This window comes from Apteryx rowi, unplaced genomic scaffold (assembly GCF_003343035.1).
Source record: "Apteryx rowi isolate R43461 unplaced genomic scaffold, aptRow1 scaffold_32, whole genome shotgun sequence".
NCBI classification, from domain to species: Eukaryota; Metazoa; Chordata; class Aves; order Apterygiformes; family Apterygidae; genus Apteryx; species Apteryx rowi.
Genome location: NW_020449641.1, coordinates 3,784,585 through 3,810,630, shown reverse-complemented (window position 1 = coordinate 3,810,630; position 26,046 = coordinate 3,784,585). Strand labels below are relative to the sequence as shown.

The 26,046-nt window shown below is 42.8% G+C and overlaps 2 protein-coding genes across 2 annotated transcripts; one reads left to right on the top strand and one right to left on the bottom strand.

Moving 5' to 3' along the window:
- Positions 1 to 905: 905 nt before the first annotated feature.
- UTS2B (urotensin 2B) lies at positions 906 to 10,002 on the top strand. Its single transcript, XM_026071012.1, has 5 exons — positions 906 to 1,069; positions 3,307 to 3,408; positions 6,667 to 6,704; positions 8,118 to 8,211; positions 9,977 to 10,002. The coding sequence occupies exons 1-5, from the start codon at positions 916 to 918 to the stop codon at positions 10,000 to 10,002; spliced, it is 414 nt and encodes a 137-aa protein (XP_025926797.1). The 5' UTR covers positions 906 to 915.
- A 4,962-nt stretch (positions 10,003 to 14,964) lies between these two features.
- Positions 14,965 to 25,588, bottom strand: OSTN (osteocrin). Its single transcript, XM_026071017.1, is given in 6 exon segments — positions 14,965 to 15,075; positions 15,381 to 15,477; positions 19,062 to 19,279; positions 22,114 to 22,212; positions 25,386 to 25,441; positions 25,444 to 25,588. Coding segments are annotated over 5 exon segments (603 nt in total). The 3' UTR covers positions 14,965 to 15,075; positions 15,381 to 15,392.
- Positions 25,589 to 26,046: the final 458 nt, after the last annotated feature.

Below are 26,046 nucleotides of genomic sequence, written 5' to 3'. Positions count from 1 at the left end.
AGCATTTCTCTTGGTAAGGTTGTAATAGCATGCTAGTAGCAGGTCTCTGATCTATAGAGATGGACAGGCAATAAATAGAAGCCAAGCCAAGATGTCATATCCTTAGAACAGACATGGAATATGTGCAACATGCCTCAATGCTTTATTCTAAGCTAATAAAATATGGTTGTGCAACCAGAAACGTATCTGACCATCACTGTTTTTTCCCTTGGACAAAACTGGAGGTAGTTGCCCATCTTTGATGTATTGCATATCTGCTGCCAAATCTGAACTCCCCCACTGAGACACAATCCCAAAATAGGGTGTGATGCTTTTCCCGTTGACAAAGCTGTAAGTCACTGTGAAGGAGACACACTCAATATCCTCCAATCAGTTAAATGAAAAGAGCTCTGCCCCTCTGCTTCCCACCATTTCAGCACTCATTCCATCTCATATTAATTAATATAGGCACTAGGAAGTGTGACGATAAATTACAAAAACCCATTAACCTGATTCTGTCCAAACTGGTGACGTATGGAGACTTGTACATTAGAAAAAAATCTTCCTTGCTAATGTGGAAGTCCTTGTGTCTGAACTCCATTTAAACAACAGCCTTGAAAAAATATTTTAATGTATTTGCGTATGGAATGTATATCAATGTGCGTGGACAGTGCATGCCTGTGGGAACATCAGAATTCATTAGATCAGTCTGATACGAGATATATTGAACAGGTTCCATCTGACGTCTGTTACTGGGTTGTTCTGTCCACTCCCAAAGGAGTGAATCATATTGACAGGTTGAATTATATCTCAAGAGATTTTTTTTCTCCCCTCCTCCAAAGGCCATTTGCAATCACGGCACATCCACTGCCTCTTAAAAGTGAGCTCATCTGGCACTGGGTTGCACTGAAGTCCTCCACCGTGCCTGAAGGAAGAATGCTTCTGGGTGGTGGGAACATGGAGAAGATGTGGTCTTTCCCGCTGTCCCTTGGAGTGCTAACCATCTTGACCATGACTGTGTATGTTCCATCTACATGTGGAGAGCCTTATTTACTACAAGGTAAGCTGGAACGCAGACTAGATGACACAGGTAGGTGGTTATCTTTTTGCTTTGCTTTGCTGCTCATCATGGCCGTGCAACACTTGTTTGTCCATGAAAGGAAATAAAATCAACCTCAAATTATACTAAACACTCAATTAACCTGGGTGCTACCCAGAGACTTGCTTGTATTAGCATGACCTATAGCTGTCCTTCTGGTCTAGCATTGGTTGTGTGATACATTCCGTTAATCAGTAAAAATACCAGATTTGATGTAATCTGTCTGGTAAGAGTACCTCTTTMTTTCCCGAAAGAAAATTTCCAAGGAAAAATATTACAATATCAGAAAGTAACAATCCTAGTATATACCATATGAGATTTGACAGCTCATAAATGTCAGTGGTAGGGTGCTGCTGAACTTTCTTTATTCAGGAAACCACTTTTTATATCTTCTTCTCCCACAATTTAAATTAATCTTAGCTTGGACTTTTTCTGCAGGGAAATGTCAATCATTTATCTTCTTTCTTAGAGAGACTTGGCAGTAGAAAAAAAAATCAGAGCAGCTAAATATAGGCTAGAAAATAACATGTTGCTTTTCAAATGATTTTTCCTCTTATATCACCTATTTATTTTTGTAATGACAACCAAAACATTCCTGAGGCCACTCCAGCTAAATATTGCTGCCATTTAGTTTTTCATAGAGTGTTTATATTGTTTTTTTCTCTAGCAAATCTTCCAAATGACTAAAAATAGCTATTTTAAAATCATAACTGCCTTTCAAGCTTAGGAAAGAGGGTTAGAGCACACCACACTAACTGCGAGTTTTGTTCAGCGTGCAGCTCTGCTGACTTCCCCTGGTTTATTTCTTGAGATCACAATCAGAATCAGTGGCTTCAGCTGCAGCATTAGGCAGTGATGAGTTGACCAAGTACTTGGACCATCACTTTGGCCAGGACCCCTCTGCTTCTAAGGATTTATGTGGCTGTGGCTAGTGGGGCTGATTCCCACACACTCTTGAGCATCCTTCAGGCTCATCTGTTACTTTTTTTTGTCTCATGTGTCTCTTTTGTCTTTATCCTATCACAATTATATAGGGTGGATGGTTACATGAGACCAAATTCTTCCTTCTTGCCTCCTTGAAGGGAGTGAGCAGATGTCCCAAAGATCTTGGGAGAAGAGAGAAAAATGCCTTTCTGCATCATTTTCTTGCCCTTCCCATGAATTCCACAGGCATCTTCTAAGGCTTTGCATGGTCTGGGTGTGGGGCAGGGGTATTCAAAGCAAAAGTTTTGGGGAATGACCATTCTCCTTGCAAAGTCTGGCTCCCAGCCTGCCCTCTCAGTAATGAATGCAACATCCAAATTTTAGATGATCCTGGAAACCTATATGGCAGAGCTGGGAGGGTCTTTGAGAGCCTTCAGGGTTCTGAACAGAGTCTGATCCCCTGTGTCCATTGGATACTGCTAAACCGCTGATTTCACAACCACTTTTGAGGGCATAGCCACAACCASTAGGGAAAAAACATTGAAAACGCTCCATAAAGGGGCCTCGTAGAGAGGCCCATATTGATTTATGACAGCAGCCTGGGGAAGATTTTCCTGGAAAACAGGAGATCCATGCATGGCCTACAGCTACCGTAAGAGGTTTCTCAGACAAAAAAAAAGAACCTAATTTTAAATTCCTCCACACTTCAGCTATGCACAACAAGAATCCTTTAATACCACTGGCAAACAGACAGATTAGCCCCCAGGCCAGACCAAGCACAAGGCTGAACTGTGGGGCTGCAGAGCTCTTCAGCTATGCTACACATATGTCAGCCCCAGCAGGGAGCTAGTGCCCACCTCTGTTGGCCCTGGGAAGATGGATGAGGTGAGTCTGGGGAGCACCCATAGTTTTGAGAAGGAAGAGAGCATCTCGCACGTTAGTGACTGGCTTTGCAGAGACACTGAATACATCTGCCTTGCAGAGGGGGTCGCGACTCTCTAAATCTGGGTGATGTCTCCAGTTCACTGCAGCCAGTCATGCTGCATTGAGACTGGCCAGCAGCCTGGACCTGGCAGTGAGGGTTCCCACATCCTGCACCCTTTCAGTGCGCAGACCTTACTGCCCAGACATTTTGTTCTGCGTTCACATATCTTCCACTTCCCTCAAGCTCTTTCCACTCTGGGAAAGACAGGAAACATTTTCCTTATACTTCTTAGCCTTAATTTTTGTTTTAATGTTGGGGGATGGAGGGTCCATCCTTTTTGGTATTAGGGACTGACAGAAGTGTGTTTTATGTGCTGCAGAGAACCGAGTGCATCCGGAGAGAGAAGACACAAATCACGAGGACACACTGCTGACTCTGCTTCTTGATAAGAAACTCGCATGGCAGAGACCAGAAAATATTGGTAAGCAAAAGGGATGGAGAGCTCAGCTTCCTGCAGCTGTGTTGATATGAATGCAAGGAGCCTGCTCCTTATGTGTGGAGTTTGCTAGCAAATACAGACTGCTCAGAAAGTGGAGAAAGTTCAGCTCCTGTGTTTCAGTGTGCTGCCTGTATCTGATTAACAGCAGGTGTTCTGCCTCATGGGGCTACTAGACCTGCTTTTGCAATGCAATGCAAAACTGTCCGAAAATTTACAACCTAGATCCTCAGACACTCAATGCTGAGCTGCCAAGGGAGCATGTGTATGTATGTGGCATGACTAATAATGAGGAGAGATGCTGCTCCCCTGCACCCCTGCCATCCCTGGAATAAATGCTGAATATTAAGTTTAGGGCATAGGGCAGCTTTGGGGGTCACCTTTCCACCTGCACCTCCATATAGCCATAGTGCTTTTGAGATACAACTCAGTGTCMGGCTGGCATCTCTTGAGCACACAGGGGGCTAATATTTTTGCAGACAGCATAGGACTAACATCCCTTAGGGTCAGACGTAAGCTGGGACAGCTGTACTGGAAGCTCCCACCTGAGCTGGAGCCATTGTTACTGGTGGAAGAGGGTCAGACTATGGGCTTTTCCCACACAGCAGAGAGGACAAAGACAGGGCACATGTGGGCTTTTCCTGTCTATTCTGACACCAAATTTAAGGCCATTTTGCATGTTGCAACAGGCTCCAAACTCAGGCTCACTGAAGAGGAACTTGGGCTTTCCCTGACACTAAGCACTACAATCACAAGCTCCACATGGATTATGGAGGTCTATTCCCACAGCCACCAAAGTCAGGGAAGGGTTTGGGCAATATGTGGTGGTCTAGGAGCAGGAAGCTGTTCTTTCCTATAAAAACAGGAGAGAGAGGGGCCCAGCAGAAACTGTGTCATGAAAATCCAGTACACCAAATCACTTAGCGCTCTTCCCCAGCCTCTTGTTAATGCAGTGAGGCAGTGGTTAAACGATAAACACAAATAAATCAAGTCCTTATACTAACAAAGGCATTCTTCTTGCAAAGGAGATGCATTCAAAAAATAACATTTTTATGATTGGTTTATGGATTATTGCACTTATTACTCCTAGAGGAAAGGCTGCATTTTATGCCAGACAATTGAATATAATGAATCTCCGAGCAGAGCACAGACAGAGGATTTACAGCAGGCAGTTTCTCAAGGCATTATCCATAAATTAGCTTGCTTCCCCCTGTCTGAGATAATCTGTTCCAAATTTCGACCACTGTTCTTTTTCTATTCATAGCCATCATTGGCCAAGCTTACAGTTTGTGGAAAGTTGAGCCAAAATAGGCACTTGAAACTCTGAAAGAGGTAAAAATGTGTAAAATAACAATAACAACAAGCTCTTAAGTGGCACTTTTCACTTGTAGAGGTACAGGACTGTTTGTCTGTACCTTAATGATGTGTAAAGACATGTTTAAGAGGAACCTGCCTAGCATCGTTTCTGGCACTGCCAGGAACAGAGCCCCATGTACACTCCTAGCCCATCCCCAGCACCACACTGTCTCTCAAGTCAAGCCCTGATGTAATATATTTGCCTAGGAACTGTTACTTTTTCTGTTTTATGAATATCTGTCAGATAATATTCAGGATCTTTCAACTAAATTGTTTCCTTCTTGAAGGAGAAACTGAGAATGCAGTCAGCTCTTTTCTGGCACCCTTCTGTTCAGCTTCAAATGCAAAAAAAAAAAAAAAAAAGCCTATTTTGGCAATGCGTCTGTGTGCTGAAGTCTTATCTGAAATCAGGGGAAATAGACACCTGAATCCCTTTGGAGATCCAGACCAATGTCTGCAGCCACTGTCAGAGCAGACAAAGGAGACAATTCCAGGGCTGGATTTTTTGGCTTTCTTGTGGGGTCTAGCAGGGACATTCTTTAGCTTTTTCTTGGCTCTTCTGCTTACTTTTATGCTTCTTTTGTAGCCTGGCACTTGAAGCCAGCTGATCGCTTTGCGTTCCCCTCCCTGCCCAAGAAAACTGCCACAGTCTTCACTCAGCTTTGACTGGGATTTTTGACTGAGCCCGTCCGTGGTGGTGCTTTCCATTGTTTCAGCTACCTTATTCCAACAGTTTCACTGTTTTGACATCAGTTTGACATCAGGTACCTGCAATAAGGTGCCTCAGTCTTCAGGACTGAGACCAAAATCCCATGTCCTTTCCTGCAGCTTTTCCTATTGTTAGTCTAGGCCCTTCCGCGTTCAGATGGAGGTTTTAGATCGCATTCACAGGCAACCTAACTCCTCCCACATCCTGGATGGGATATCTCAGGGCAGTTTATTCAGCCATGTGCATAGGCTTTTGACAGTCTAGTGCAGTACTGCTCAGCCTTGAGCTCTCTAAGAAGCTGCCCCCAAATCCTAGTCCCTGCACAGAGAAGGGAGGGCGAATGAGCTAGAGGAAGCAGCCAGCTCCCCCACTGCCGGTGACTTGGCAGCTGCTTCCCCCACTCCAAGGGAGGACAGACGGAGAGAGCTCTTAGGCACAGAGAGATCCCTGCTACAGCACGACTGTGGTGAGCTGTAACACATGCAGTGAAATGGTGTACTCCGTCCTCCCTTTCTCAGGGCAGGTGCAGCTGTAGGGGACCCTGTTAACAGGGGGACCCTGGTAAAGAACAGGGTCATCTTCCATCTTCCATCCTCTCCAGTTCATGATTTCCTTGTGATCCCCTAACATTTAGAAGTGTGAAATCCATGCACTCACCAGTACATTACTTCTCCTGTTGCTACACTCTGCCTAACCCTGAAGTTTACTCATTTGTAAAGCAATGGACTATGCTAGGCTAAGTCCATGTCTTCTGGCTTCTGCCCACATGGGTGATATGAGGATAAACTAACTTTAAAGGAAACAATGTGAGTTCATATAAACAGCCAGTGACAGAAAAAACAGCATCATAGATTTGCTGTTATCAGCAAAAAGCAACAAAGAGATTCACCTGAGTTGGTACCAACAGTATGTGGCCCTGTTGAACCAGTCCCCCGAAAGCCTTGGTGAATGATGAAAGAAGCTTCTCTCATAATGGAGAATTAGGGTAAAGCCCCACAGAATTAAGCAGAGAAAGCCTACTTTTTCTGTCATTGTTTYTGCTACCATAAATTTGGAGATCACTAACAGGAATTAAATGATAAATATGTATTTCATTGTCCACCCTTGAAGAGGTTAAATGAAGAAACTGTTTCTGATTTGAGCTGTGGATACTGATGTTACCCTGTTCCTTCTTGCAGACTGGGTGCTGGCAAAGAAATTTGAAGAGCTTGAACAGGTGAGAGAAGCAAATGCACAGATGCATATATGCATTGTTGCATGAATAATAGCTCAGCTAAACAAATGTATATATTGTCTTTATATCCTTTTCTATCTTTACATCCTCCTGTTCTTCCCTCTGGTGCTGCAATATAAGCATGTCTCACACAAAGGAAAAAGAAGAACCTGGGCTAAAGATCTGCACAAGTTGGAAAAGATAAAGGGGCAGCAAAGCTATAGCCTAACACAGTAAAGGCTGAGACAGCTCTTGCCTCTGCCACCAGTGAAAGGCCAGAAAAGGCCAAGCCAGGAGAAAAGAGCTGTTGAAGAAACTCTCCATGGATGAAAAGGGAGGGAGAAGGGGAGGTAATGCTGCCTTCCCATGCATTGCATCAGCTGGCTGCATCCAATAATTAGTTTAAATTGGAGGGATAGCCACTGCACCAGACAAAATCCAGACTGATTTTTCCCTCAATTCTTTACTAGTAAGGGAGGCCCTACCCAGGGTCAGGGCCCTGCTGTGCTATGTAGTGCACACACACACACACACACACACACACCAGGAGGAAGCCCCATTTTACAACAAAGTTCCAGGAACAGGGAAAGGCGTGTGGCAACTTTGATGTGGCTCCCACTGTGCCCCAGATCCCACAGGCAGTGGAAGACCTTTTCACCCTCAGACCAGATACAGGTGTTCAGGTGGATCCCCCTGAGTTCCACTCAGCAGATTTCACTTCAAATTTGTGCTTTAAAAAAAAAAACCCAAAACCCAGTGTAGCATGCTAGATATGGGAGGCTCCCAGGTCCTACCCCATCCCTTCAATCCAGAGCTGAGGGATATTAGATCGAGCTTCCTGGGAGTGATGTTGACAAAGCAGAAGTCTAGATTGATGGTCATAGCTATCTCCAGTCCACTGGAAAAGGAAAGAGTAGCTACAGATGGAGAAGAGATGCTGTAGATTTTCCCCATTGTGACCAAGGGAAGCTAGCAAGAGCAGAGGGAGGGAAGGGAGARGGAGCCACAGTCCAGAGGAATAGAGGTGTGACACTCTCTGCCGCAGTGGCTGGATGCCTGGGGACCTCCCACCCCTGTGAAACAGCACTGACTTGAGTCTTAGTGGTGCAATATCCTTCTGCACAGCCTCCTCTCCATAGGGGTTTGGATTGCACCAAAGAGGAAGGGCAGTGGGTGCCCACACTGTTGCCGTGAAACAAGCAGCTAAGGGGAGAAGGAAACGTGGGGGTAAGTGTGAGTGCTCCAAAGGCAGAGCCTCCTGGAAAGGCCCTATTCCAAGGAAGAACCTGTCCTCCCCAGTGATGCTGCCAGCCAGCTTGTCTGTACATCCTGCCCTGAATTGTACTGTGCTTTCCAGCAGGCTGCAGAGCTCTTCATGATGGGCATTTGTTCACTGCTGTATTTGTTTTTAAACAGCTGGAGAAGTTGAAGGATCAGCTCTCAGCTGAGGAAGGGTCAGAGGTCGCCTATGCCTTGGAAAGTTTGTCAGCATCTCAGCCTAAAAAACGTGGTAGGTTTTGAATTAGAGTCTAGTCTGTGGGTCTGGCTGGCTGCAGTCATCCAGCCAGGGCTTCCATTGGTGCATCTCCTGCTTCCACAGGCAGGCAGCATTTCTAGTAGTCCTGGCCTCTCTTGATAATGACTGACTGGTTTAACAGTTGGTGAGAAGGTCTCTGTGTAAYCAAACCCTGCCTGCTGTTGGGTCATATCCAGTGGGTTTGCAAATTCAGGACTCTGCTGGAGGCAGTGTTGCACCCCTCTTTTCACAGAGGAACATGGGGTTATGTGCGCAATAACTGCCTTTCCAGGAGGAGGTGTATGAACGCACTCCTTCAGTGTGCCTCTCATTTTGTTCTGGGCACAAAGCTAGTGCTGAAGGCATAATGAGGCATGTGGACTGCACGTTTTCCCCTCTGTCAAGGTCATTGCCTCCCTACAGAGAAAAAAAGAGCAATTGTTTATGCCACTGAAAAAACAGCAAAAAAGGATGTGGAAATCAACCAAGAAGGCAGGGAGCTAAGATCTTAATAGACTCCCCAGCTGGTCCGCTCTGCCAGAAAGGCAGGATTGCTCATTGCCATACCTTCTCCAAGATTTGTCCACTCTGTTTTCAATGACTCAAGGAGTAYGTTGCGCTAGTGCTCCTGCAAGGCTGTCCTTGATGACCACATGAGCAATGCCACTAATGCTGACTTTCAGTGGATTCCTTCACAAAGAAGTGGTAGTTGTAAAACAGAAGTCACCGATGACAGATCTGGACTAAAAACAAAAGAGCTAGTTTTGCCCTTACCCCTGATGCTCTCTGCATGTGCAAGCTGACAACCTGCCAAACAGGCAAGGGAAAGCCCCCTTTGTGTAAGTGCTTAGGCAATCCTTAGATGATCTGCAATTTATAAGCAGCCCTGGAGGCTGCCATTGATTTGGCTGATCTGATTTATGCCCCTACCAGTGTGGAAGGTTCCAATGTGGATAAAAGTACTTTCCTCAGTTAGGTTTAAAGCATATTCTGTCAGAAATTAAAGCAGAGAATCTCTACCTTAATCTAAAGTCTTTCCAGTTTGGGAAGAGCTCACACCTGAGCACTGCAAATGCCATAGAAGCTTTCTCTAAAGATCCAGCCTTTCAAAACCAGGTAGATATCTCCTCTTACACTTGCAGCTCTCAAAGAATTGATAACAGATGACCTACACAGGGTTCAAAGAACAGGGCATGCTGGTGATACAGTTGTTTTTTGCAAAACCAAAATCTGCATCTTCCCCTAATTTGATTCTCTTGGAAAATCTTACAGAGATTAATGGTATTTTGGGGACAGTTGGTAGCAGAGTGGGAAAGTGACTGGGGTTTTTAAAAAATTTGTAGGCATCCTTTCTTTTATTGTTATGATGAGCTCAGTTCTCTCCAAGTCAGCTTCCAACTCTTCCAGTCAACCCCAGGTGAGAAACCCTGTGCACACTTCTGAGACAGCAAAACTACTAGCCAGTAAAGATAGAAAAGAAAAAAACTGATATTGCTAAAGCAGAGTGAAAGGAAAAGCAAATCCCTATAAAACAAGCAACAGAGAAACAACTCTCAGGCCTTTTCTTTATATTTCAAGAAGCCGAAAGATTCACCTTCCTAGAAGTGTTATACGAAGTCAAAGCTGGTTATTGAGATGAGCACAAAAACCACCACCCCAATTCACCTCAAGACCTAGGGCTTTTGAAACCCATTCCGTGAATGGGAAGTTGTAAAAAGTACCTTGGATACTAACATCCTTCTTTTGTATCCTTCCCCAGCCTGCTTCTGGAAATACTGCATCTGAAGGCTTGCCAGGACCAGAGGATGAAGACAAGCCCTTTCCCAAACTGCCTTGCTGGGTATTAATGTCTTAGAGTTTGCTCTGTTCTCTCGTGATGCTAACTTGGATGCCATCCGCTGTAACTGCACCACAGCTAAGTCTAACAGGGACTGTGACAGGAGCCAGTAGCCCACTACCACTCTGCACTGTTCCTTCCTTCCAGGTTTAACCCTCCCCAATCTTCGACTTGGTGGGCATTTCCCAACTTTCATTGCTGCCCCTGCATGTGCCATTCAGTCTGCTGCCATTGTAAAACCCTTCCCACCAGGTTCCCCAAGGCACCAAACATTAACTCAGTTGCCCTGAGCTTGATCCGCTGTCCACTTGCACAGACATTGCTCATGGTGGTGTCTCAGTTTCCCCTCTGCCTCCTAAAAGCAGGTCTGTGATGACCTAACACCCTCTGTCAGAATAGGAAGGCAGACTGGGGATAATGTGAAAGTTTCAGGGCTGCCTGCCCCACCTTGCTGAGACAGAGCTGTTTCTTGTCGTGTCCTGTCACTGTACACAGTTGGTTTGGGGGAGGACAGGCACAGAAGTCTGGGTCCTTTGGATATCATTCCAATAAAGATTTTCTGTTGCACAGAAGCACATGCTGTTTTCTTTCTCATCCCTTGCAGAGGCCCAAGGTGGCAGCATGTTTCCCTTGATGTAGGCTCATGTCACCTAATGGACCATGTCAGGTTTATTGTGAAAAAGGCCCCTATTAAACACCTAGCTATAGCAACACAGGTCTATTTTATTGTGCTTGAGGAGCAGGCCCTTCCTTTTGATCAGGACTGGGAAAGAATTGGCTCTTCCCCATGGATATGTATGGGCTGCTGTTGTCATGGAACTGGACCAGCCCCAGTGACTTMCACTTACTCACCCCAAAGAGACATTTTCAGAAGAGATTTTTCAGCTCTTCCGGCTGGTCAGTGCTGATGCAAGCTGGCTTTCTCTACTGCAGAATTATGTCTGCACCTATTCAAAATGAAGAGATCACATTACATTGGTGGTTCCTGCATATATTTATTTTAAGGCATGTTATCCAAGTTTATTTGCAAACAAAATGCAAATGGTTGCCGGGCCATGTTCCGAAAGGTGTAAATTCAAAATAAACCTTTTGAGGCCACACATGTTAACTTCAAGATTTCCAATAGTGTAAATGAGAGCAGAATCCAGTAAGCACTATTAATGTGTAGATTGATTTTAACTAGAATTGAAGTGTCTCTCCAGTCCTATCTAGCCATGTTATTTAACTGTAGATTGCATACTACGTATTCTTCAAAACTTTACCTCTCCCAAAGCATTAATTACTATCCTACATTCATTGCCTGGGGCTCTGGCAAGATGTGCATGCTTACCACAACAGTACCTTTTATGTACTTCATTAACAGGAGATCTATTCATTTCATTACAGGTTGAAGCTAGCATAAATGGAATATGAACAGCTTGACTGAATCAGTGAGGTCTGATCATACATAAAATATAGTTTGCTGGTAACATCAATTCTTTGCTATTTCCCCGGTAGTGATTCAGAAAGATTTTCCCGTTGTCTGTTGCATTGTGCATGGGAACCCAGAGGTTCCCTCACAACAGCACCAAATTCAGGAAAAAGTATAGCTCATTGCCAAGAGAAGGGTGTCTCTTTCTCAAAGTTTTTGGTGCTCCAGCTGAATAGGAGGTGTGTTACAAGAGCTGCACTGAGTGTCCAAAGCTGTTGTTCAGTTCAGATGCCTTCAGCTTGCAGGAAATTCCACTGCAATGAATGGCTGGAGCATCAGGCTCCATCTGTTACCTGCTAGCTGTAGCCATGCCTTCCTTGCCTGGTGTGACAAGCTCATCAGAGAGTCAGGAAATACAGCATTTTTGACTATTAACAGCTTGGTCTGATCTTAGACACAGGAAGTCCATGGAGTGCAATGCACCATGCTGCTTAGCAGTGATATTTAGCCCACATGATGTGCTACATCCTACCAATGTACCTAGTAAGTGCTCCTGGTACCCAGACTACCGCACTATTTCCTCATGGCGCTCTATGATGCTGTGTTGGCTGCCTCTGCTGGACAAAGGAATTTGAGTGCAATTCATTTACCAGTTCTGAGCGAAGATGGTGATGCTCTCCCTAGACTCACCTTCAGCACGTCGCTACAGGGGTCCTGCTCATCCTCCTTAACTCACAGAGCAGTAGCTCTTGTCTTCCTCAGGTGCCACTTCCACATCACAGGGCAAAGTTAGCATGCAATGGATGCTGCAGTATATTCTCACTTCACGTTTTTTAATCTCCATGCTACACACAAGATGCTGCTCATACCTTACCCATGCTCAGGCAGTCACTCTTGCTGAAGTTAACGACCCACCGGCAAGAATTAAAGACATTTCCCTTAGGCTTTCTAGTACATCATATTGATTTATTAGCAGAAAATCCTCACAGGCATCTGAATGGTGTTGCAAACAGAGAGAGTGCACAGGGCAAACAGCATGCAACGGATGCTGTAGTTTGTTAACCTCTATGTTATGCACAATGACTGAGGCTATCCAGTATTGTCTATGAAAACAAATTATGGTGTTCAGTCTTTTAGACATCATATTTTTATGGATTTTACAAGTGCTTTCTGAACCGCAGGAGGCCTCAGCATGTTCTGATGTGGATGGGGGCAGAGGAACAGAACAGCTGCTGGTTTCTCCCAGGTAATGCATGCAACACAGTGGGAGCCAAGAACAGGACTGAAGCTTCAAGTTCCCAGTTCCAGGAAACAACTAACAACCAGACAGACACCTGTCCTGCTGTGCCTTTATGTTTTCCTCTAGATGGAAGGCATTTCTGCATACAGCTGTAGGCTTTAAAACCCCTTTCTATTTAGAAGCCCAGACTAATACCAGCCAACCGTCGCAATACATTCACATTCCAGCAGTGTCTTTGCAAAGCAGCTGTGTCAGCATTGGATTCCTCTGATCTGAGTCACCCAAAATGTGTCACACAGTGACTCTTGTCCATGCTGCTCTTGACAGGCAACTGTACAAGTGGTCAGGAGTACATCACCTCCATAATCTGCCCATGCCCTACACATATGGCTGCCTCGCAAGCAGATTATCTGCAGCCTGTCTGGGCGAGCTCAGTGCAATAAGATAACTGTTTACTAAGCTGCAGGGCAGGCTCAGGAGAGGTGGTTGCAGCATGCTCCAGAAGACATGGTCTGGGCTTGCATCTGCAGATTTGCTTCCAGCATGGGCAGAAAATCTTGTCTCAGGTCAGCATTTAGCCGGTCTACAAACACCCAGTCAATCCAGCTCCCAGAGTCTTAATTTGCATCTTAAAGATTGAGAGTGAGCGCTGGAGCCAGGGGAAATGTGAGAAGCAAAAGCCAAGATGATTCCTCTATTTGGACTTATGGCCCTTCTCTCTTTCTCTGACTTTTGAGATCTTGGTCCGGAAAGCATCTGCAGCGCTTTCCTCACTCACCTCACATATAAGCACTGACAACGCACCCATCAGTGGAGGAATGACCACCTAACTCAGCTCGATATAGCTCTTCTTGAGGGGAAARATGGGAGCACTTCTTGATGTGATTCAGTGGTTTGTGGAGCTGCTCTCAGCAGCAATAGCCTAGATTGGAGATGTCAAGATGTTAGTTGCTGAGTACTGCCCACTCTCAGACAAGTATTATATGCTACCTGCCCTTCTGAGGGGGAGCCTTATCTCACACCATGGCCTGAAAATCTCACTCCTCAGAATAGCTCTATTTTTGAAAACTCATTGACATCCAAACTTCTTTCCTTCAGCTTCCTTTTGGAGAAGCTGACTGTATTTCTTCCCCATTCTGCTAGCTGGTGGCCAGTTTCTTCGTGCTTCACATAAGATTAGGAAGTTAGCACTTCATTTCTATCCCTCCCTTACTGCAACTCATTGCCTAAAATGGGGTAAGTGTTAAGTCAGAGCAAGATGCATTTTTTCTCCTTAACCTACATAATCTCTTTCTAAGTGGATCTTCTTTTGAAATTATAAGAGTGATTTACCAAGAATAGCAATCCAAGGAATTTATCTGACATGGACCCATGTCCAGTGAGGAATGTGTGAGGTTTAGAAAAGATCAGCTAGGAACCTGAGCATTTAGATATCAGCAAGCATCTCTTTCCAGCTATTTTTTATAAGTTGGAAAGAAATGAAAAAGAATAAAACAGGATTAAAGTTAACCTGTTTTACATTGAATTGAAATGGACAGGGTAGGCACATGTTCACATGTTATCAGGATAAGAAATGCTTGAACTTTTACAGTTGGATGTCTGATTATGCCCCATACACACATCAAGAGACTAAAATAAGGCTGATGATGCAGATGGCCTAGGAAGGAGACGACTTCATATTTGGATGGTTTCCTATGTTATACATAGGGAGGAGTGAAATGTACTCATAAGCTTAGCAGAGGAAACTATAAGTCTCACCACATTTCAGGATCTGCCATACAATGAAAACATTTCTAAATTTGATGCAGGGATAAGAGAAAGAATGCTAAAAGCATCAGGCCAAATCCTAAGGTATTGTCATAGCTTTTATTTAGACAAATGCCTAGTGATGTCAACAGATATTTTCTCCTGAATAGCAGTTCAAATAAAATCTGGGTTTGTCCCATAACTGTTAAATTCTCCCTTCATCTACCAAGCAAACATCCTCCTGAAAGAAATTTGCAACGTAAATGTCTGCTTTTCATGGACTGCTGTTGGCATCTCTGAAGGTTTTATTTTATAGTCAAAAATTCTAACAGTCCTTGCTAGGATTATGAACTTTTGCGAGTTTAAGAAATAAATGCCATGCAATTAAACTATATATTTTTTTTCTGTTCCCTCCTATCCATGGCACCATGCATATCTGTGAGAGCATTCTGACCTGATGAATTGAATTTGTTACTGTTTGTAAAATGCAATATGAAACAGATTTTGTAAGAGGTCAATTCCTTGAGTGTTGAATCATTAGTCAATGACAAGACATGCTCTGATGCATCTTCTGTATTTCTGTAATGTTTCCAACACAGCATCAATCATTCAGAACAGAAGCACCTGTAGACAGAAAAGCAGTAAACATTACATTTTCCCACGTCAGAAATGCAAGGCTTGGGTAAAGACCCTGTAAGGTCATCTACAGGAAATGGAAAAGACTAAGAATTCTAGGTTTCCTTTTAGGGGATACTAAGTCCTAGTTTAGAGTACTAAATCCAAATTCACAGTCACAATCAACGTTATATGAAGTCATTCTTCCCCAGGCCTCCCTAACCAAACTTATTGGCATGACCTAAGTACCTCCATGCAACCGAGAACAGGTGTGGTTCTCTGAGTCTGCCCACACCTGGAGTACTTTGGCTTACTTGCGTGAACTGCTAACCCTTCGTGTTGCTGAGATGGCTCACTCCAATCCGGTCGAGAGGAATTCCAAATCGTCTCTTAGGCAGTTCAACCACTTTCCTGCATGGAAAAAACAAAGAAAGAAGGAGGTAAAGAACTGGGGAAAGACATCATAGGAATAATCAAAATGTTGCTGCATCTTTGTTTCCTCCATTCATCCCGCTCACAACTTTGCTGTTCAGACAGAACAGTTGCGCAGCAGCAGCTGAAGATGAGAGTGTTTAAAATTAGGATGCTTCACTTCTCTTAAAAATGAAGGCAGGCAAGAGTTGCAACCTGTTTACAGACAGGTTGATATTGATCCTCCATTACCCCTGTTTATACTTAGCAACAAACAAATAATTTCATAGGTTACCTGCTATTCATAAAAGAAGGGAGAAGCATCGCTTGTATAAAAGGAGATTGTTTCACTCATAGTATTATACACTTCAGGTGACCCCTTAGCCTGGATCTTCAAAATCTCCTATTCAATCGTGGTTAAGATGAGCCAGGAGGTAGGGAAGTATTCCACACTAACAGAGGGGACAAGTCAGAGGAATCCTGGCAGGATTTTCCTAGGGGGTATCCTGCAATGGACTGTTCACAAAACTGAGTAGTAACAACCCTCTTGATGAGATTGAAAGTATTAGTTTTTTTTCCTTATGTTATATTGCCTGATAACTTCATGAATAAGGGCTTGAGGAAAGATGTGAGAGAAGTTGTAGGCAGGAGTATTTAATTAGTTAAAAAAAGAATGTTCCCAGTCATAATTCCAGCTTTTAATAACAAAAAGAAATTCAGCATTTTTGAGCATTTGTTTCACCAGCATAAGTTTTATTTTAATTTATTGTGTWAATGGTGAGGTTTTCTGCAGCTGAGAATAACCTTGTCTTTCACCCTTGGATATTCTTGTCAATGAAAAGCAGGCCAAAGAGGAGCCCTGGAAAATGAACTATTCTCTCTATTAGTCCTTGTCAAGGAAAATAAAAAAAAAGTATTTTTGTTCTTTAAGTTGGCAAATGCAAACTATCAGGAGACCATGCTAGGGTACACTTGAGTATACCTTGATGTGCTAGTATTGCCATGCTGCGTACTGTATATCCCTCTGGGAAGATCTGTTTAGTCCATGATCTCCTCCAAGCAGCATCCTTTCCTCAGACCACTCAGACATGGGCCGAGGCCTGGAGGCATCAGTCCAGCACCAATAGCCCACTTCACACTGCCTCTGTTCTAGATACTTTTCAGAGGAGGTCAAGAAACAGGAACTGACAGCGTACCACATGTAGGGAGCACCAAATCTGCATGCTGGAGCAGCTAGAGGACATAGCAAATGAAGAGGATGCCAATTCTATAGGCCTCACTCTCCTTTTCTCAAAAACCTACATTATCTTGCTCTGCCAGAAAGAAGAAGCACTTTCACACTAATCCAAGTAAAGCAAAGTGGCTCAGGGCTGATCCTCCATTTGTTGTCTCAAGGGAAGAACATCACTCCCCCACCCCTGCAAGGTGTAGGCAGAAGGTAGGGGGAGCAAGGGGGAGCATGTGGGAAGCTTGGGCTTCTGCAGTCTTAACGAGCCTGATATAATAAAAAGGGAAATTAATTTCCCACATTGCTTTATGTGGGGGGTTTCCTGCATATGTAGTTGCAATACCATCAYGGTCTGGAGTCAAACAGAGAAAGAAACCTAAAACCATATCAGTGTGAAAGGCTGAGCAGTCTGGTAAGGAGGTTCTGCAGCTGAGCTTCCCCTCTTGTGGCCATCTGGAGCCATGGCAGGACAATCACTGCTTCCTTCACAGACCGTTTGCTCAATTTTCATGTTCCAAAAGAGATTATGTTTCCAAATTTTTCTAAATAAGTGTTGACAAGCAAGATTAGGATCTATGCCCTCCTGTAGCTGGTGGGTGCCACAACAGTGGTGTTAAGAGGGCCTGCATTTCATTCGCTTTCTTCCAAAACCTTCTGTTGTGTTGCCATGTACTGCATGTGCTGTATTAATACAGGGGGGTAAATACTTCTCATGGCTTTTATGCTTCAAAAGTCATTATCTAAAATCTCTAAAGGTAATACTCTCAGCTGGTAAAGTGGTAGGCTGTTATCCAACGCATGCACCACAACAACAGGGGTGCACAGTCCTCTGTTTTACTCCTGCAAGTGCGGCAGCCTCTGTTTGACTGTTGCCCCCCTAAAGGTAGGGCCTTTCTACTGTATCATGGTACTCATCTGATCCACAATCTGTGCTGAAAGCAGAATCTGACTATCAATGGAGTGATCAAGGCAGCTCAGACAGTTCTAATATGTAGATCATTCCCAAATGCAGAAGCTAATCAGCTCTCTGAAAGTGATAATCTCAAAGCAAAACTGTGCTGATGATGGAAGGGAGGAATTTTGTGCAGTGTGTCACTCACTTGCATGATCTCTTTATTTGATTTCAGAGACAAGCTGCTAGAAAATTTGGATAGTTTTCTGCAGAATTTCCCTTTTCCGTGTTTTCTTTTTCTTCTGTTGCATGTAGAATGGGACAAGTTTTCCATCCAGAAAGCACACAACAAACTGGGATTACCGTATATTTCTGCAAAAAGGCATTGCAACTTCAAAAGTGACCTAGTATTTGTTCCCCTCAAGAGGGAAAAATGCTAAAAACACAAAGAATGAGTGATTTTGATCTCATGCAGAGCTACACGGACAAAAAAGTCCTACTTGAGGTTTTAAAATTTTTCTACTTTATCACTTTTGGCTGCAGTCAAAAACCCCTAGTAGCAGATTGGGTGGGTAAGTGGAAAAACAACAAGAAAATATTGCAAAACTCTTCTTGAAAAAAAAAATTGTAATGTTGACTGACCCCAGTGAATACTTTCCATTTCCAGATTAAATTTTAAGCATGTCATTAAATACTTTGTGGCATTGGGGATTCCATCCAAAAGACGACAGTTACCAAAAGGGAAGGAGGGAACAGGACAGTTTAGTTCTTTCAGATATGGTGAATAGTCCCTTTAGCTTTGCCCCAAACTCACTGGCTTTCCTCAGACATATCAATTCCTTAGCCCTCATAGTTATAAACATGCATATCTTCCAGCATGTGCTGTGAAGGCATCAGGTCCAAATATTAACAAATCTGTCATGGAACAGAACAGCCATATTGACTAAACCTGGCTTATCAGGTCTAGATCCTGAAGCTTTTTTCTTGGAGGCTCATTCTATAATCTGTCTGCTGATGCTTGTGATGTGTTCTTCATCTTTCTATTCAAGATTTGCATTACAATACCTCTCTTCACCCCAGTTCTGGGAACACCTAGCCCTGCCCCTTTGTTTTTTAACCTCAGATACCTTTTTGCTTTAAATAATCTCATAATCAAAAAGGCAGCTTTATACTGAAGGATAGTTCACATGCTTGGAAAGAAGTGTACTAGAAAAATACATGTCCTTGAATGTTCCAGTTAGTTGGATGGCACTGTGGGGATAAATGAATTACTCATCACAGCTGAAGAATTATACATTGTGCAGAGTGGTTTCTAAAGAGATTCTGGTACCCTCATAAGAGGCACCTCACAACTGGCCAGTGAATTTGCTAGTGGCTAAAAATGAACCATTCATATCCAGGATAACCTACCAAGAGATGCCTTCTCTCAGCTTCATCACTGTTAGGAACCATCAAAGAACTTACCTCTGTTTGCCTTTTGTATCCATAGAGCTTGAAGAAATCCTGTCAATTGGGGAGCCAAATCCTGGGAAACTTCTCTTCTTCTTGGTCTCAGTCACCTCATTCTCCAGAGACACCAGCTCATCAAGAAGGAACAGCTTGGCTGATAGGTCAGTGGCTGACTTCTCTTCGCTGGTAGTGGGATGTGCTCCCACACCCAGTGCATTAGAAGACTCCAAAGACTGCAAAAGAAAGCAGGGATGTTTGCTTGCTGCCGAAGTTCCAGAAAAATCATTTAAATCAGTGCCAAAGCAACCGTTCTATAAATACAAAATCACTAGGACACTAAACTTGGGCCAATGTTTTAAAACAGAATTTCTTCTGTGAAACTCAGTCATTTTCCAATCACAGGAGTTTGCCATGAAAGGTTGAGATATTTTTTGATAGACTTGAACTCCCCTTCACTATTATTGCAAATATTATCAAAATAATAATCAAAATGTTTGATTTCACAAAGCCTGTATTTTGTGAGCCAGCCCACCATCCCTATCTTAACAGTGTGGTTGGCATCACTTCTAGCATGAGCTGAGTAATTTCGTCTTTTTTAAAAAATGCAATAGCCATTACCAGACTCTGATATCCATTCTGATGTTTTTCAGGAAACTGATTTTCATTTTTTAAGTGAATGCTAATAAATAGTAATGAAAATGTACGCTGTATTTTCCATCCGAAGTCAACAAATAATTATTTGTTATGAAAAAAAAATATCCCAAGATCAACTTGCTCAGCACTGATATTCAAAAAATTGAGTGGCAGAGTATTACACAGTAAAAAGATGTGAAGAGGAGGAAAGTAAAGAACAGTATACTGACTTGACATAGAATTTTGAACCTTAGTTATGACATTAGGCTTAATACCTTAATAAAATAAACAAGATCTACTTAGCCATCCAGAATAGCTGTGAATATTGGGGTTTATCAATACAGAAATGAGACACATCAAATGAAAGTGAAATATCTGCTTTGCAAATAACATAAAAATATAGGACAGCAACTACTGTATGAATGTAGGTGTTAAACTCATTCTCCTCTCTTTGAACCAAGTGTTTGGCTTCTTGCTCAACTTGATCTCCATGGAATTACATAAAAAAAATTTCAAAGCAAACTTTTATTAGATGCCTTAAGCCTGATTTTCCTCTATCTTTACATGCATGCCACTATCTTTCTTACTCATATGCAGTGCGTTTAGTACTAATGTAAAGGAAGCCATCTCATGGATAATGTAATAYGCTTATATCTACTGCGGTCCACACCATAGTTGTGGTGGTGACATCTCACTACTGGTGGGTGGCATAACCAGTGACGGTGTGTATAAAAGGAAACTGTGACCTTGACATAAGGAGGGTCAACTGCCAACAATAATCACAATAATGACATAGCACTGTTAATATTTTTGTAAGGGATCTCATATTATCCTCTGACTTTTTCTGTGAACCTTGAGTGCCATTTAATGATCTTTTCTGTTCTTCTTCAGGGCTATAAAACTGCTAACAAAGGTTTGCAACAAAACTGTGCCTTCAAAGAAGAATGAACTCTCCCCTCTGGTTAGTGGGGATAAATACCTACAATAATGCTCGAACTGGAAAGTAAAAATACCCCCTGTTCTTGAGTACTGTCTGCAGTTCTATTTATTTCATCTTAAAAAGAATAATAGAATTGTGGAAAGTAAAGAGACAGCTGAAAAGATAATCAGATGTAGGCAATGGTTTCCCTATGATGAACCACTAAACAAAGCACAACTTCACAGAAGAGCCAAGAAATGAATGAAGGGGGAATACAGTGGAGGGTTTATAAACTTATGTAAAGCAAAGAGATAAATAAAGACTAAAAATTTTTTTATTAAGCAAAAGAGCTCCCCAGCTCTTCACCCAGTGAAGTCACCAGGTGGTGAATTTCAAATAAATACAAGAAGCTACTTTTTAAACACAGTACATAGATGAAGTGGAATGCATTGCCAAATGAGGTCACGGATACCAAAAGTTTAAACAGTTTCAAAGACAAACACAGGCCCCTTCAGCAGCTAAAAAGTGCACTGGTCCAGTCTGGATCAGGAAGTCCCTGAAGATATCCTGTTCTTATATTCTCTTCACAGACATTCGCCATTGGTCATTGATAGAAACAGGGTACCAGATCTTTGCGGTATCAGAATAGCTGCTGCTGTGGCACGGACGTGGAGAGTGGACATTATTCTGCATAATCAGGGCATGCTCACTTGAAAAAAGACAGCAAGGTAGAAGGGTCCATCAGTATTCTGCAGTATGCATCTAACTTCTAAGCTGGTCTTAGAAACTTGTGTAAAGACCTTACAGCCAAATAGTGCTGCTTTGATTAAACTTTTAGATCCTTGACTTTCATGACATGAAACCGTTACATAAGTATCTTTGCTGCCACATCTGTTTTATGTCAAGATGACAAGGAAAAAAAAGAAGAATTGACTAGAAGTATTTTCAGGTGCAATCACTGCATATCTTAGTGGATGAAATACAAGACATGAGTTCTGCCATTTCATCTACAGGTTTCCTTTGCAAGCTTAGGCAAGTTACTGCTCCTTTACTCTCCTGGTCTCTTCCCTGTCTCCTTTAACTAAGTTTTACACAGGGTGTCTCCTCTCAATGCTTTCCTTATAGCTCCTGAGACTCATGCTACTATTTGTCTTTTAAGGAGAAGAATGGAATTCTTTTCAGTGTTAGCTGAGTTTGTCTTCCTCCCCCCCATCCCCAATGCTCTTTAGCCCAAGTCACTGGACAATGTTTTAACATACAGAAGTCCCAGCGTGTTTCAGGAGAGACTGTGTGAATCTAGGCAGCATTTCATTCTGTCAGCCCTCTCAGAGCCATGCAATTTGCATCACTGCTTTCATTGCAGGAGTTGTCCTGATCCAGCTTTGCCCTTGAAGAGTCAACACTTGTTCACTTTTCGGCATTGTTTGGAGACTGTGGTATCTTCCACACTCCATGGCTAGGAGCTTTCCTAGGAAGACAGGGGTTATGTGGTAACCATAAGGAACATTCACCTACCTCTGGAGCTGCCTCAGCTAGGAGCATTGAGCTAGACTGCCACTGCAGCAGAGTAATCACAAGGGCCAAATGCACCACAATCAGCTGAAACTGCAGCATCTGCAAAGGAGAACGATCTGTTAATGGCTCCATAGCCATATTCCTAGAGGAGAGAGAGAGAGTGGGTGACAAATACCAGTGAGAGTCTTTACAGAGTGATAGTGGAGAGACAAAGAAGAACATCTCTCTCCAAAGACCTTAGAGAAGAGAAAGCAAACAGGCAAGACTGTTCTCATGGCTGTTAACACATTTTATGATACAAAGTCACTGAGTAAAAAAAAACGGGTAGTACTAGCTGAGTGACCTTCACCTTTGAGTGCAGAATCAGCTCCCTCCTCTTTACCCCACTCTTTTGGCCTCTAATGGTCCTTCCTTTCTGCACAATGGCCCAGTCCTTGCAGAAGGAGGAGAAGTAATGAATGCAAACTTGTATTAAAACCAGATGAACTAGACAGTCATTTGTAAGCAGGGAGAGTTTGTTTGTCTCACAGCTCTCCAGGCTGACCTTGACCTCCTCGCATGCCAGGTAGGTGCCCTAAAACTGTTACAGAAATCACAGATCTCCCCAGCAGCATTTTTAAAGTAAGGCTGAATCTCACAGGCCCCCCCCATCCTGATGGTGTGAATTACCAGCAGCCACAACTATAGACCCCTTGAAATCCAGGAGGAAAGTCATACAGCTCCCATATCTGGGAAAAGATTACATGGAAATCCACTGCTCAGACATATCGTTCAAACCACGTACCACAGCTGCAGAACTGCAGGTGCCTGCAGAGCCCTTTAGTCAAGCAAAGGGGTTTAAGTTTTGGCAAGATCAGGAAGCTGCTGGCTGCAGGGRTTTCTTTGGTCACAGATTTGGGCTGCACTTTTTAAGCCCTTTTCCAGATCTAGCTCGCAGAGCTTAATGTGCCTCTGACTTCACCAGGTGGAAGTCTTTCAACTGATGTTAATAAGAACTAGGCTGTAGCCTCTAGTGCCAAAGAAATCTGCTAATTTACTGATTAGTCTGTTACTAGGTCCAGCCCCAGACTATAATTCAAGTCTGATTCTGCCATTCTTTGCTGACTCTCCTCTTGGCAAAAGCAGAAATAGAAAGGATGTATAAATACATTTATATGATGTACGATAGTTGTTTTTGCCTCTGCTTAGCAAATCTCCTATAAGACGAGGCAAAAAACATATGGCAAAAAATATTTGGCTTTGCACTTTTTCCCAGACTACAAAAGAGAGAAGTCACGAAAGTGCTTGGAATCCAGTTTTAAAAAGTGAAGATACAACATTTGCACTCATTACTCTGTTTCTTGCCTTGGCTTTTTCAATACATTCTACATGTGCTTCTGTTATTTGGTTACCCTGTTATATATTGTTCATGAGCCATCAGCAGCGAGGAAGAAAGCTGCTGGTTATTCCGTAGGCGTCAAACAGACTAAGTCCACTGGAATCAAAGAACAAAGACAAAGCAGCAAACCAGGTTGTACTAGTGTCTCTCAGTCCAATAGTGACAGACCTTAAAGCCAGACAAGTGTCTGTCCTGGTGTTTTTAGGCCTATAGCTTTCTACAATATATATTTTTGTATGTGGCTGTGCATTGAAATTTGAAGTAGTAGTCTACCACCTCCACAGATAACCACATCCTGATTATTTGGATACAGGGACATAAAAATAAATGGCAAGGTTAAAAACACATGTTTATTATGGTCTAAGGGCTGTGCTGGTATTCATTCATCCCAAAGACCAAAGAGCTAAAAATAGCAACTGGTACACTAATAAAAATAAACATTAAGGCACCTGCAACACAAAAGACATTTGATTAACCAGTCAGAACTCGATGCCAGTTAAATTAGAAGCAGAGGAAACTGTAAGAACTTAACGCTTGGCTCTAGTTCCCGTGGAAATCAGTAACCAAGAAGCAATGTCACTGGTTTAAAGAGGAGCAAAACTAAGTCCGGAAGAGCCTGTTGTGCTGATTTTTGCACTCTGTAGCGACCAAGGTGGGAGAAAGATGTAGGCTTGTTCTAATGGAGCAGTTTACCTCTAAAATAGTATTTTCAAAACTAAAGGCAGTAATAAGGACTATGCAAACATAAACTGAAATCACACTGTCTTCTGCCAGCCTAGGACTTAGCTGGCCACCTTCGGCAATGTCATAGGATCTTATTTATTAAAATCAGTTGCTGCTTCTACTGCTTTAGCTCATCTCTTGCAACTGTTCAAGCAGAACTCCCCTGCCAGAAGGGGCCTTTGCAAATGCACGTTCCCATCCTAGCCACATATCTGGTTATTGCTTCACCCCATCCACATTTTACCTTGTCCCCTTCCAAGAGAGACCTGAAACCAGGCTTGACTGTATTTGTTACTGAAAGAGAATGAGCAAAGCTCTGACAACTGCATAGACCATTGCAAGATACACCCTTCCCACCTGGACTGAATTTCCTGCCTTCTTACTTATTCTGAAAAGCTCTTTACCACCAATTTCACAGAGATAGGTCAAGGAACTGGGATATTATTCCATGTCTCCAGCATCTCAGGGTCTGGCCTGGTATTTTCTGACATAAAATATGGTTCGCCTTTCACTAAATGTAATTGCAAGTCTGAAATTCAGACAGATTTATGTGTTTTAATGATATTTTAGCTCAAAATGTGTCAAAACTCAAATTCCTGATATAATTAGGCATCTCTGTTACAAGTCCAATTAAAATACAATTAAAGATAAAACAGAGAACATTATTCTACCTTATCAATCAGATTAAACATTCAAAACTTTTTCTTAGGAATCTGTGCTGAGTCATTTTCCAACAAGAGATCATAAGAAAGCAAAATTCTTTACCAAACACAAGCTGTTCAGTCTCCAACATCGAACCAAAGGACTTAAAAAGATACTTTTCTTTAAAGGAAAAAAACAAAAAAACAAAATGACATCCTGAAGATAAGTGAGCTGAACAAACCCCAGACAGTGTGTAATTCATCACCAAGCTCCAAACCCATTGCCTGTCAAAAATGGTAATAGCTGTCATTGTTCTTACCCATTTGAACTATCATATTTCACATTACTGTGGAAATTAGTCCACTAGTATAAATCACAAGAGCTTTATTTTTCTTGCTGGCCTGTTAGCAAGAGAACTGAGGCAAGATATCATGCCTTGAACAGTAGTCTTTCACTTCTGCTGCCACTGGATATTGAGGACTGCTCTGCTAGTTCTAGCAACACCAGTATGGGACATGTCCAAGCTCACCTGCAAATGCTGACCTTGCTCTTGAAATGTGCACGATGTAGCTGAGCCCAGAGTCCCTGGGTCTTCGAGGTGTATGCTTCTGAACAGAGCTGATGCAGAGCCAGGGCCTGACTGCCCCACGGGCACTGAGAAGCTCCTGGCAGCATCCTGTAGGACTCCAGTCCTACTATATGAGCACAGGGATGGCAATGGAGAGCCTCCATTACCTGTTAGTCATGAGGGTCTCTCATACCATGCAAATTCCAACCAGCCGTGGGAAATCACAGATGTGTCTGCAAGCCAGTTACTGATGCCATTGTCATAAAACTATCCACTGCCATATAACATAAAATTAACTGTTGCTACCAGTCTTAATTAAATATATCATCAAGTCTTACCATTGGCCTCACTGGGCATTGGATGCGGCATCTGATGGGAATCTACCTTATGGCCCATTAAGTTATGATGAGTGAGTATCTCAACAAAAGAACAACTTAGAAATAGCTGTATGTAAAGCTCTGAGAATAAGTCTGCTCCTGCTGAAGCCAATGCTAAATTTGCCCTACTTTTGGATTCTCTGAGCATATTCATGACCACAAAAGCAAAATATGCCCATACCAGTAGTCTTAGTGATTTCAGAAACTCTTAAGGGACCTTTTTAATCTCAAGTGTAACTTTCTAG